General features: G+C 39.8%; 1 protein-coding gene across 1 annotated transcript in view; it reads left to right on the top strand.

The window, feature by feature from the left end:
• The window catches only part of WDR70 (WD repeat domain 70), a 278,539-nt gene extending 265,994 nt beyond the window's left edge, over nt 1-12,545 (top strand). Inside the window, 1 exon segment of the mRNA NM_001076238.2 lies at nt 12,370-12,545. Coding sequence (NP_001069706.1) covers nt 12,370-12,457 — 88 coding nt within the window. The 3' untranslated portion in view covers nt 12,458-12,545.
• Nucleotides 12,546-13,199: the final 654 nt, after the last annotated feature.

The following is a 13,199-nucleotide window of genomic DNA, read 5'->3' as shown; positions in this document are numbered from 1 at the left end:
GATACCAAGGGAACATTTCATGCAAAGATAGGCTCGATAAAAGACAGAAATGGTATGGACCTAACGGAAGCAGATGATATTAAGAAGAGGTGGCAAGAATACACAGAAGAACTGTACAAAAAAGATCTTCATGCCCCAGATAATCACGATGGTATGATCACTCACCTAGAGCCAGACATCCTGGAATGTGAAGTCAAGTGGGCCCTAGAAAGCATCACTATGAACAAAGCTAGTGGAGGTGATGGAATTCCAGTTGAGCTGTTTCAAATCCTGAAAGATGATGCTGTGAAAGTGCAGCACTCAATATGCCAACAAATTTGGAAAACTCAGCAGTGGCCACAGGACTGGAAAAGGTCCGTTTTCATTCTAATCCCAAAGAAAGGCAATGCCAAAGAATGCTCAAACTACCGCATAATTGCACTCATCTCACATGCTAGTAAAGTAATGCTCAAAATTCTCCAAGCCAGGCTTCAGCAATATGTGAACCATGAACTTCCAGATGTTCAAGCTGGTTTTAGAAAAGGCAGGAGAACCAGAAATCAAATTGCCAACATCCGCAGGATCATGAAAAAAGCAAGAGAGTTCCAGGAAAACATCTATTTCTGCTTTATTGACTATGCCAAAGCCTTTGACTGTGTGGATCACAATAAACTGTGGAAAATTCTGAAAGAGATGGGAATATCAGACCACCTGACCTGCCTCTTGAGAAACCTATATGCAGGTCAGGAAGCAACAGTTAGAACTGGACATGGAACAACAGACTGGTTCCAAATAGGAAAAGGAGTACATCAAGACTGTACATTGTCAACCTGCTTATTTAACTTCTATGCAGAGTACATCATGAGAAACGCTGGGCTGGAAGAAGCACAAGCTGGAATCAAGATTGCTGGGAGAAATATCAATAACCTCAGATATGCAGATGACATCACCCTTATGGCAGAAAGTGAAGAGGAACTAAAAAGCCTCTTGATGAAAGTGAAAGAAGAGAGTGAAAAAGTTGGCCTAAAGCTCAACATTCAGAAAATGAAGATCATGGCATCCGGTCCCATTACTTCATGGCAAATAGATGGGGAAACAGTGGAAACAGTGTCAGACTTTATTTTTCTGGGCTCCAAAATCACTGCAGATGGTGACTGCAGCCATGAAATTAAAAGACGCTTACTCCTTGGAAGGAAAGTTATGACCAACCTAGGTAGCATATTCAAAAGCAGAGACATTACTTTGCCAACAAAGGTCTGTCTAGTCAAGGCTATGGTTTTTCCAGTGGTCATGTATATATATGAGAGTTGGACTGTAAAGAAGGCTGAGTGCCGAAGAATTGATGTTTTGAACTGTGGTGTTGGAGAAGCCTCCTGAGAGTCCCTTGGACTGACTGCAAGGAGATCCAACCAGTCCATTCTAAAGGAATCAGCCCTGGGTGTTCTTTGGAAGGAATGATGCTAAAGCTGAAACTCCAGTACTTTGGCCACTTCATGCGAAGAGTTGACTCATTGGAAAAGACTCTGATGCTGGGAGGGATTGGGGGCAGGAGGAAAAGGGGACGACAGAGGATGAGATGGCTGGATGGCATCACTGACTTGATGGACATGAGTTTGAGTAAACTCCGGGAGTTAGTAATGGACAGGGAGGCCTGGCGTGCTGCGATTCATGGGGTCACAAAGAGTCGGACATGACTGAGCGACTGAACTGAACTGAACTGGAAAAAAAATTCATCCACATTTTCAACTTTCTTATATAGAGTTAATTGAAGCAGAAATTGATTTTGTTCATTGGTTACTCTTACCCAGTGTCATTTTCCTGCGTCATAGGTGGTTTAGTATTATTTACAATTGAATAATATGCTAGTCTCATAGCAGTTCTGCAAAATGGGTTGAATAGATACTGTCATATCCTTACCTTACATGTGAGGAGACTAACAATTTACAATTGAAACTAGAATTAGACTTCATTTCTCTTAATCCCTTGTAGGGCTTCCTTTGTAGCTCAGTTGGTAAAGAATCTGCCTGCAATGCGGGAGACCTGGGTTTGATCCCTGGGTTGAGAAGATCCCCTGGAAAAGGGTAAGGCTTCCCACTCCAGTATTCTGGCCTGGAGAATTCCATGGACATGTGTAGTCCACAGGGTCACAAAGAGTCAGACCCAACTGAGTGACTTTCACTTTCCCTTTCTCTTGATGCCTAAGTTAATGAGCTCCTCAGAGGTCTGTGGTCTCTCTCAATATACACCTTCCTAATGCTACGTTTTGCTCCCATCTCTTTCCTTCCATTCAGTTTTGTCACTTTACGTTTATTGCTTATGAAATTCATGGAACTGTCTGTGGCATGTGATTTGTTAGCCTGTATTGCAGTGCAGTTTCTCCTGTGCTCACCTGCTAGAGTGTACTATTTTACTGCCAAAGAGCAGAGTGTTTGAAGGGAAGCTAATATTTAAAAGGATCTTTTCATAAAGGTGAGAATGTGTGTCTGATTGTTCTTCTTCACTGCAATTGATTTGTGTCAGTGATGAAGTGATGAAGTGGAAATTTACTCTGTCTTGCATTATCCCAGAAAAACACAATTATTGACAGATATTGCACAAATCTGCCTGCTTGCAGATGACATATACTCACCTTTTCTCTCCAGTGATAAGAACAAAGAGCCTTTGAACCCTTTACCTTTATTTTTGAGTACTGAAGTTTCATTCCTGGCACTCGCAGTCTAATGGCCCTGAAAGTTTTAAAACACAGCAGGATCACAGAGGACTCTGGTTTAGCTACACATGGGCAGATTCAATTACAGTTTCTTGTCAAAAGATGTTGCTGTAGGGAGGGGAGGGGAGCGGGCTAGGGAGGGGACAGGATAAAGATCCAGAATGCTATTAGCTTGCACATCCCCACGGATAGTTGTGTGTGGGAGTCTGAACCCTGGCCAGTAGCCTGACAGCCTGACAGCTCTGTCAGCCATGATCGCTTTTCTTGCCAGTTAAGTTGCCAATATTGCTGGTTCAGTCAATTTAATTTTCAATGTGCATGTCTCAATTGATACAGGATACATGGATATGTGTGTGAGCATTAATTTTTATATTGTAATATTAATTTTATATTAATATAATCTATATCAATTAATAAATATATTAATATATCATTACCATCTATAAAGGATCCACTGAAGTCATGTTGAGTTACTAGGCAATATTTCAAGAGGTCAGTCTTTGAGTGAGTAAAGATTTGTGTCAGGAAGAGACATAAACCCATAGAGAGAAGTATAACTTTTTTTCCCCTGAGTTATGGTTGCCTGACTGATATCACTGAGCAGTATATTCCTATGTAAAGGCCAGTGTTTCTCAAAGTGATTTTGTGGACTGTCTGTGTCAGAGTCGAGGGTGGGAGTGGGAAGGTTAATAATGCAGATTTCTAGACTTCACCCCAACTCAGTTAGACTGAGAGAATGGGGCTGGGAATCTGCATCTTAAGAAGTTCTCCAGGTGATTATTTTCCCCACTAAAGTCTGGTAATAATTTTTAAAAGTAATTATGTAAAATAAACCACAAGTTATTCACCTTCTAAAACTTCAAATGTATGAAATAGATTATTTTGATTCTAGAAATTCATACTGAAGACAAGTTACTTACATAGAAGAACATTTCCCCCAGGGTTTTTTTTTTTTAAATAGTAAGCTGCTGTGTTGTATTTAATAGTAAATTATTTTATCAGATACATTCTACATATAGCTTTTGAAAGTATAAATTGGGGAATAAAGGATGTGGTAATAATGACACTGCTGTTATACCATGCCAGTCATGTTTAAAATTCATATATATATGTATAATTCTTTTAATCCTCACAACAATCCTATGAGGAAGGGGTATTATTTTTCCAATTTTGCATATTAGGAAACATATAACTTGACCAAAGCCATAGAGGTAGCAAGAGGCCGAATTGGGATTTGAACACAGGTGGTCTGGCTCCAAAGCCAAACTTCCACTTTTGAGTACTACAGCGTACTGCTTCTCATCACAAAGCAACTGGAAGTAGTTATTGGAAGAGTTGAATAATAGTGAAGCCGAAAAGATTACCGTGTGTGCCAGCATGGCTAGTGGAAGAATGCTAGCTAGGAATCAGAAGTCCTGGGGTTTAGTTCCTGCTCCAGGCTCACTTAACCTTCATGAGACTCTTTCCCCGTGTATGAAGTAAGAGATTAGGCTACACTAATGCCCAGCTTTCGTGCATGTTTTCAAATAGAATCTGTGGCACACCGTTTCATACATTTTATAAACGTGAGCTTAGGGAGGGCATTGAAGTTACCTGAGCTGCCTCAGGCTGTGTGCTCTTCAAAGATTTAATCATTCTAACTTGTTTACCCACTTACTGATAGTGGTTTTAGAAGATTCTTTTTGTTTTGTCCTCTATTTTTTCCCCCAGTTTCCACAGGTTTCACGTATGTCCCTTTTCCCACTCACCCAGTCTTGGAACTCTCACACAAGCCTTACGAGTTAGTGTATCCTGTTTAATGAGTCTGAGATGTGTTTAGGTATTTTCCAAAATATTCTGTCTTCATTTTCTGAAAAAGAACATTCTTTTTCTTGTTTCCTCTCATCTTATGCTTCCCTAGTGTTTTTTATGTGTAACTAAATTACCTCACTGTATACCTGAAACAACATTGTTAATCAACTATGCTCCAATATAAAATAAATATTTTTAATAAATAAATAATAAAAATTATCTTTGCTTAGCTCTTCACCCAAAAGAAGGGACCATTTCAAATGGAATCTTTTGGTCAAGGCTTTATTTAATCTTCATAATTGTGCAATTGTGATGACTGGGTCAGGGTTCATCTGTACCGTATTCATTCTAACAGGGTTAACAAGTGTGTCAGATTGTCAAGTCATGGCTATAATTGACTTTGGCTTTGAGGTTTTTGCTTCATAATAAACAATGGGCCTTGAGCCAAAAAAGCTTGTGGTTTACAGTCACATACTGATGACTAAATATTACAAATGATTTCCCCTCATACTCGTTCTATTACTCTGGAGCTCGCTTTATGCTCTTTGACTGAATCATATCAGGAGAATATCCATAACTAAAAAGAATTTGACCTGTCAACTTCCCATTGCAGCCAGAGACACTTTGAGACTTCTCTGTGGCCTGAGCACTTGAGGAGGAGTGTAGAAAGCCTAGGTTAGAGCTTAGTCAGAAGAGACAGCCTTTGAATCTTTGAAAGGGCACTTTGAATCTCTTACATAAACACTATATCCAAAAAAATGCCCTTTTGGAAGATTACAGGGAGAATTTTTATTCATTACTGACTGTTCTACGCAAAATTCCTCTGGATGGAAAAACTGAAGATGCTTTGAGAAGCACTGCTTCAGGTGTGGCCCCAAGTTGGAGGCTAAGGTTTTTCTAAGGTGCCGCCTTTTTATCCCAGGAAGGGGGTTTGTTCTTCCTCGTTCTCAAAGTGGAAATGAGGTGGGACTCAGCTTCTGCTGGGCTTCTGTCATTGTTCTATGCACGCTATTGCTGGAAGAAGACTCACTCTGTGCAAATAACTTTGAGAATTCAGTTTAAAAAACGTTCCAAGAGGAACATTAATCAGCAAGAAGTTTCAGCTATTCAGAATTTATAGATTTGAGAAAGGCATTTGCTTAAGCTTTTATATTTACTTCATGAAATATTAACTATTAGCAAGTGCAGAATGTTACTGAAGCTAAATCAAAGCAAAAAACCCATCACCCCTCCTCTGATTAGTTTATTTAACTGTTAGCGGTAATAACTATATTGCTGTCTAATCTGCTCTCCTTTTCTTGGTAACTCTAATAAACAAGATGACACATATAGTCAAGTGAAAAATGTTTACTATTTGCCAAATGAGTTAATCACACTGGAAAATAAAATTTTCACATCAGCCTTCTCTAAGTTTATTTTCAGTTAACACTTAGAAAAATGGGTAAGTGTGGACAGTAAACCAGTGAAACAAAGAGTCTGGATAAAGTTGGACACTTCACTACTTCCTAGTGAGGCTTATTAGCTCATCCCCCCTCACCTATTGAGTATATGTGATGCTTGGGCTTAATGGAATGTTCCCCTTACTTCCTTTTTCTTCAGATCAGTCCTTTTATAGGATTTTGTTTGGGGCACCTGAGGTAAATCTGCTATGAGACTGTAAGTTTGAGTTGACCTGTCTCTTGAGAATTCTAGAGGAGCTGATTAAATAGTAGACGGGAAATGAGTGGTTATAAAATGCCTTCTTGAAGCAGTAGAGTATTTTTCTTGCACATTGTTTATTTATATGTGTATTTCCCTAGTTGCTGCCATGTCTTCAGTGCCCCTTTGGTATAGTTTTTCTACTTTTTCCTCATGGAAGCACCCAAAAGAGTCTGTGTTAAGACCAGTGTATGACTTCCATTTCTTCAAGCTGTCCAGAAAAGAATCCACTTTATGTGGCCGGTGACAAGGTTAGAAGGGGCTTAGAGGGTTTTCTGTTGTTTATGTGTTGGTTTCCTATTGGTTTTAAAAGTAGGAATTTCTGGACCAGCTTTTAAGTGTTTTCAAAACATTTTATCTTTTTGCTTGTGTCATTTTGCTCTTGCTTGACACTCTTGATTTATTTTTATAAATGTTTTCTATGCCAAGGGCAAATTAGGCCACCCCCAGGGAAGAAATCTCCTGGTTATGTTCCTGACTCTGCTGGAAGTTGCCTAATCACTTCTGTTCTTCATTGTCTTGAAAAGTGACTAAAGAAGTCTGTTTTAAATGCCCTAAATTATCCTGAATTGATTTTTTTTTTTTTTTTTTGGTCTTCCCTTTGTATGTATTTCCAAAAAATCTCAAAAGAAAAGCTGCTAGAAATAAATTTAAAGATAAAAATCGCTGGCAAGAAAGAATAGCTGCAAGATTTAAAGCTCTAATTCTCTCATTTTGCTTCTATAAAACCGTGGCATTCTCTAGACTGGACAGATACACTCATTGCGCCAAGTCTAGTAATATGTTTTGAAGAACCTGGTCTTTCTTCAGCAGACAACATACAGCTCTTATGGACGGTGCTGGCCTGTGTGTAAGAATGTTGGTTTTGTCGGGGCGGGATGGATTGGCTCGAGGGAAACTTGCTTCCATGGGCCAGATCTCCCTTCACCTCCCCATCCCATTCTCCTGAGAATTAGAGACTGCTCCTTAAAGGGTGGCCCTGTGAGAATGCAACCTCAGACTTCCTTCACCGAGCCCACACAGGGCCAGCTTCTCTAGATGTGAGAATACTTTCCTGCAGTTGGAGTAAACTCGTCATGTGTAGCAGTCTGTGTTAAGAACACAGATTCTCTGCCTTCAGAGCCTTTCTTTCCCAAGCACAGGGAGGGAGGGGGCGGCCAGCGCACGCTCCTCCCAGTGTGCTCCACCTGCCAGTGCCGACAAGATAAGCTTAGGAAATTATATAGCGATTGGAGATTTTTATTGAATCTAATAAAACATTTGGATCTGTGTTTGGTAGTCTTTTAATTTTTTTCTAGAAATATTTATCTGCAAGCATCAGAAATTAGAAAACAGAGTCTGCCCTTGCGCCACAGAGGGTCTGAGAAGCACTGCTGCAGGCGTGGCCTTGGGTTGGAGGCTAAGGCTTTCCTAAGGTGCCTCCTTTTTTCTCAGGAAGGGGATTTGTTCTTCCTCATTGCCAAGTTCAGGAGCCTAGTCTTTTCTTTTTTTAATTTTGGTAAAATACACATAACATGAAATTGACCATCTTAACTATTTGATGGTATTAAATACATTCATACTGTTGTGCGACCAGTCCCCAGAACTCGTTTCATCTCGCAGTACTAAGTTCCGTGCCCACTGCACAGCAGCTCTTCGTTTTACTCTGTTGATACTGTCCTTTGATGTACAGTTTTAATTGTGATGCAGTCCAGTTTACCTATTTTTGCTCTTGCCTGTGTTTTTGGTGTCATATCAAAAAATCATGACAAAATCCAATGTCCTAAAACTTTCCCCTGTGTTTTCTTCTTAAGACTTTATCATTTTTGCTCTTAGGTTTAGGTCTTTGATAGATGCTGAGTTAATTTTTGTACATGGTATAAGGTAAGGGTCCAGTTTCATTGCATATGGATATACAGTTTTCCCAATGTTTTTTGTTGAAAAGAGCCCAGTTTTATACTCAGCTACTATCTACCTGGACAGCAAAATGAAAAAATGGTAAGCAAGCATTGCTGGGAAAATTTGAACACTGGTTTATGCCTTGATTTTGGCAATTTGGGGAAGGGGAACATGGCTATTGAATGCTTAGTGGAACATGAGAGCTCAGTGTCATGATTTGATGTGTACATATAATATGGCTATTTTGCTGACAACATTTTTATTAGTTCAAAAGTGGCATTTAAAATAAATTCATGGAGTTTGACAAATAAGACCTTCCAACCTTCCAAACAAGTTGATACCCCTTGAGTTAAAATACCTGGAGAGGAAAAGAAAACTGTTGCGGTCTGGTAATTGAAAGTGACGGTCTTAGTGACCCTCATGTGAAAATTTACTCAGTGAATTTTGCTGAGTTCGATTATAGGGAATGGGAAGGTTATCGCCTTTGAAAAACTAAACTCTTTTTCTTTTGTCTTGGCTTCAGGAAATTTAGTGCTAAGTTTTATGCTTGGTTATATATCTTTTTGTCTTTTTGTTCTTGACCTTCTACTTATTTGTTTTGTTTGGATTTTCTTTTTAATTCAGTTTTATTGAGGTATAGTTTATTCACAATAAAATACAGGATGCACCCTTTTCAAATTTTGACAAACGTATACACCTGTAATCACCACTTCAGTCAAGATTATACAACGTCTCCTTCACACAAAGCGCTCCCACGCCTCTTTGCCATCATTACTGCTTTTCTGCCCCTTGTTAAATAGATCCATTGATTCTATGCCCTTCAGTGTTTGCCACTAACCTACTAAAAATACTTCTGGAAGTAGGTGGATTATAAGGGGGAAAAAAGTGACTACGTAAATGAAATAGCCTTTTCAAGCTCTAGGTTTTCTTCCTGTGACCTGTCATTCAGTTTCTTTTTTTGTATCCCAAAAAAGCGACACTACAACTTCATAAGGACTTTTCTCATTGCAGCTAACTCTGATGAGCTATGAAGCATTCCCAGCTATCTTTAGAAGACCTTGTTCTGTTTAATCTCATAGAAATTAAATAGCTAGTTCTAAGGATTTATTTTTAAACTTCCAGCACATTTTATTACAAAGTAGATAGAAGAGCATTATCTCAACATAAAGGATATTTCACTTAAACACATTTTAACTCATGGTAAAATTCACAGTATTGCCTTCATTTTGTGTGTGTGCGTGCATTTTTTGGAATATATTGTTGCAAACATCCTCAGTATACATTGCACCATGAAAGAAAGTAAAAGAGAAAGTTGCTCATTCGTGTCCGACTCTTTGTGAACCCATGGACTGTAGCCTACCAGGCTCCTCTGTCCATGAAATTCTCCAGGCCAGAATACTGGAGTGGGTTGCCATTCCCTCCTCCAAGGGATCTTCCCAACCCAGGGATCAAACCCAGGTCTCCTGCATTGCAGGTGGATTCTTTACTGTCTGACCACCGTGAAAGTGAAGTCATGTCCAACTCTTTGCTACCCCATGGACTATAGCCTGGGGCTTCTCTGTCCTTGGGATATTCCAAACAGGAGTAACGGAGTAGGTTGCCATTTCCTTCTCCAGGGGATCTTCCCAACCCAGGGATAGAATCCAGGTCTCCTGCTTTGCAGGTGGATGCTTTACCTTCTGAGCTACCAGGGAAGCTCCTGAGCACCATGGATGGTGCTAAATAGAGAAAACCAGGCACAAAATAATGCACACTCTAGGCATCCTACAGAGACAGGATGGACACAGGTGAGGCTGCTCTGTGAGACCAGGAGTCAGGATACGGTGACCCTGGGTGGGGGTTAGTGACTCGAAGGGAATATGAGGGGCTTGGGAGCTAGTCATGCTGTTTCTTCTTCAGGGTGTTGGTTTCATGGCACACAGAGTTTGTGAAAATCCAGAGAACTGTACATGTATGAAATAATGCACTTCTCTATTTGTATTATACTTGAGTTAATGTTAAAAACACACACCTCATCATCATCCACCCTGGGCCTTTAGCCCTTTGGGACCCACTAATCAAGTTCAACCTCCACATTTAGTGGAGTAGGAAACCAAGCCCCTGAGAGGGGAAACACCTGTTCCAGGTGACAAAGCAAGTCAGGGGCCAAACTGGGGATGAATCCCCAGCCCGAGGCTTAGCTCGAGGGCTCCTCACCACTCCAGGCTTCCAGAGGATTTTTTTCAGCCAGACAAATTTGTTCCTGTACGGGTTTGTCTATACCCAGAGGAGCAACATCTTTGCCAGAAAGATGAAATATGTCATGAGCACCAGTTGCCTTGTTGTAGCGTGTTAGAAAGTCAGTGGCCCTGCTTTCTAGTAACTCAGCAACTCATGACCTATGAAAGTCTGCAGCTGGTTTTGGAAATGTCAGAGTTATGACTTGTTTATAGATGTCACAACCGTGTCTTGAAGTGACAACAAGAAATGTAACCAACTGGATTGTGTATGGGGACAGTGTGGGCTCTAGGCAGGTGACTGGAAAGATAGGAACTGTGCCTAATTGTGCATGAGGAATTCTGGTGTATGCCTTGCATCGAAACAGTGTCTGCAGGGAAAGTGGATGGTTTATGCTTCTTCCCCAGGATAATAAAGCAGCAGCGAACAGTAATAATAAGGGTTGGTTTTTTCCTTCCAGTCTTATTGATATAATTGACATATAGCACTGTATAAGTTTAAAGTATCATAGTGATATGATTTACATACATCATGAAGTGATTACCACAGTGTTTAATGAGCATCTGTCATCGCATACAGACACACAATTAAATAGAAAAAAAAATTTTTTTCCTTGTGATGAAAACCCTTAGGATTTATCCTCTTAACAACTTTCATATATAGCCTAAGGCAGTTTTAATTCTATTTATCATGGGATAAATTGCATCCCTAATATTTATTTGTCTTCTAACTTGTTTATTCGACCTGAAGTTAATTTGAAGTTTTGAACTTTTAACTTGAAGTTTTCGACTGCCTTCTTCCAGTTTCTCCTCCTCCATCCCCACCTCTGATAACCACAAATCTCATCTCTTTTTCTGTGAATTTGTTTGTTTTGAAATATAATTGACCTAAAACACTGTGTTGGTTTCTGGTACCCTGCACAGTGATTTGATATTTCTGTGCATATCACAGTGATCATCACGATAAGTCTAGTTACCATCTCTCGTCATATGAAGGTGTTACATAATTATTGACCCTGTTCCCCACTCATTTCATACCAGTGACTCTTACTTTATAACTCTAAGTTTGTACCTCTTCATCTCCCTCACCTCTTTCTCTCCTCTCTATACCCCCTCCCCTCTGGCAACCACTTGGTTAGTAATATAAGGTTTTGACCCTGTTTCACTTGCCAGATAAAGGGGATTTTGACATTAGTTTACCATTCTGCAATGACCTTCCTATTATGAACTGAACTCTAAATGAAGATGTAAGCTGAAGTACGTCATCTGCAGATAGCATGCTTTAATGTTCCCTCATAATGCAGTAGAGCTGCTTTTAAAAGGAAGCCAGCATTACTGAGAAGGGCATAAATTATGACCGTCTGATATTTTCCTGCAATTATTTTCTGTGTGAACGATGTAAAGAGGAATGACATTGAACCCGGTATGTTTACGAAGCACAACAGGCCCTGATGCAAAGACTGCTTGATGCACTGCGTGTCAGTATTACACCAGTGATGCTCAGTGGTAGATCCTACAATGCTGGCTATTTGCACGCATTGATCTGGGTGTTTGGTGGAAGGAATGTTCATTTGTTTTGTTTTTTACTTTTGCTGACATGTCCAAGTTACCATATATGTTACCTGTTATTTTAAACTCGTGAGATAAGAAAACTCTTGCCTCAGATTCTACTGTTTGAGTGCACTCTAATCAAGTGCATTTGGACTAAAGTCTAGGAACAGCCCACAGAGTTATAAATAAAGACTGTGTAGATTCTTGCTTGGTGACTATAGTTTGGCCTCCCAAACAGTCCTGGTTATTTAGCCCAAGTTTGAGGTGGAGGGTGGTTATGGATGTGTGAGTTTCCACTGAATTTGATACATTTTCATTTTATTTAAGGAAAGGACAACATACATAGTCTGCCACAGAAGGAAAACCTTTAAAAGAATCTGAACATAATTAAATTTCCATTTTCCTTTTCTTTGCCAGAAGGTTAATGATTCTCTAATAATTGAGATGTAATTGATCCCCCAAATGTGCTTCCACTTGATGAAAGTAGCAAAGTCCAATACACACTTGCTGACTAAATTTTTCCTCTCCTCTTTAACTCTCTTTTAGGACTCAGCCCAAAACCATGTTTGCCCAAGTTGAGTCTGATGATGAGGAAACAAAGAATGAGCCAGAATGGAAAAAACGTAAAATTTGAAGAATCCCCTATGAGAGCTGTTTGCATGAGGGGGAGGGATATTGAACAGGTTTGTTTTTTTTAAGGAATAAAAACCCATTTTTATGAACAGGTTTTGTCCTTTGCATTATTGAGTCATTCAAAAGGCTGGTAGCTACCCTTCACTAAACTTGTGTTTACATTTTCTTAGCTATGACTATTAAACTGTATTGTAAGTAAATAAGAAGTAGATTCTTAGCCTGTTACCAAGTACTTTCAGTATTTGAAGACTTTATTCAACAGCTGTTGGTCTTACACGGATCGTTATAGCCTTGGGGGAGGGAGCGTACACTGAGATCTGTTGTGAGCAGTTTTAAGAGCACGGTGTGCACATGAACGTCAAAACGGTTAATATCGCTGTATAATTTCACAACAGTTGTTTACATGACTGTAAATAATTTGGCTGAGTTCACACTGAAAGTTTGAACCATTGCCATACTAGGAAACAATGTGTATCTGATTATCCTAGAACAGCAGAAAGCAGTGATCAGGAGTTAGGAAGTGGGCTTAGAAATAAGACCAGTGTGGGTTCAAATCCTGGCTCTGCTCTTTACTCTCTGGGTCACTTTAGGAGAGTTATTAAGCTTCTCTCTTCTGGACCAGAAGTCCCCAACCGCCAGGCCACGGACTGGTACCCCTGTCAGATCAGTGGCAGCATTCGATTGGAATAAAGTGCACAGTGAATGCAGAACACCCGAATCATCCTGAAACCATCTGCCCCAGT

This window comes from Bos taurus, chromosome 20 (genome assembly GCF_002263795.3).
Source record: "Bos taurus isolate L1 Dominette 01449 registration number 42190680 breed Hereford chromosome 20, ARS-UCD2.0, whole genome shotgun sequence".
Lineage (NCBI taxonomy): Eukaryota > Metazoa > Chordata > Mammalia > Artiodactyla > Bovidae > Bos > Bos taurus.
The sequence above is the reverse complement of the archived record's forward strand: the minus strand, read 5'-3'. Positions and strand labels throughout refer to the sequence as shown.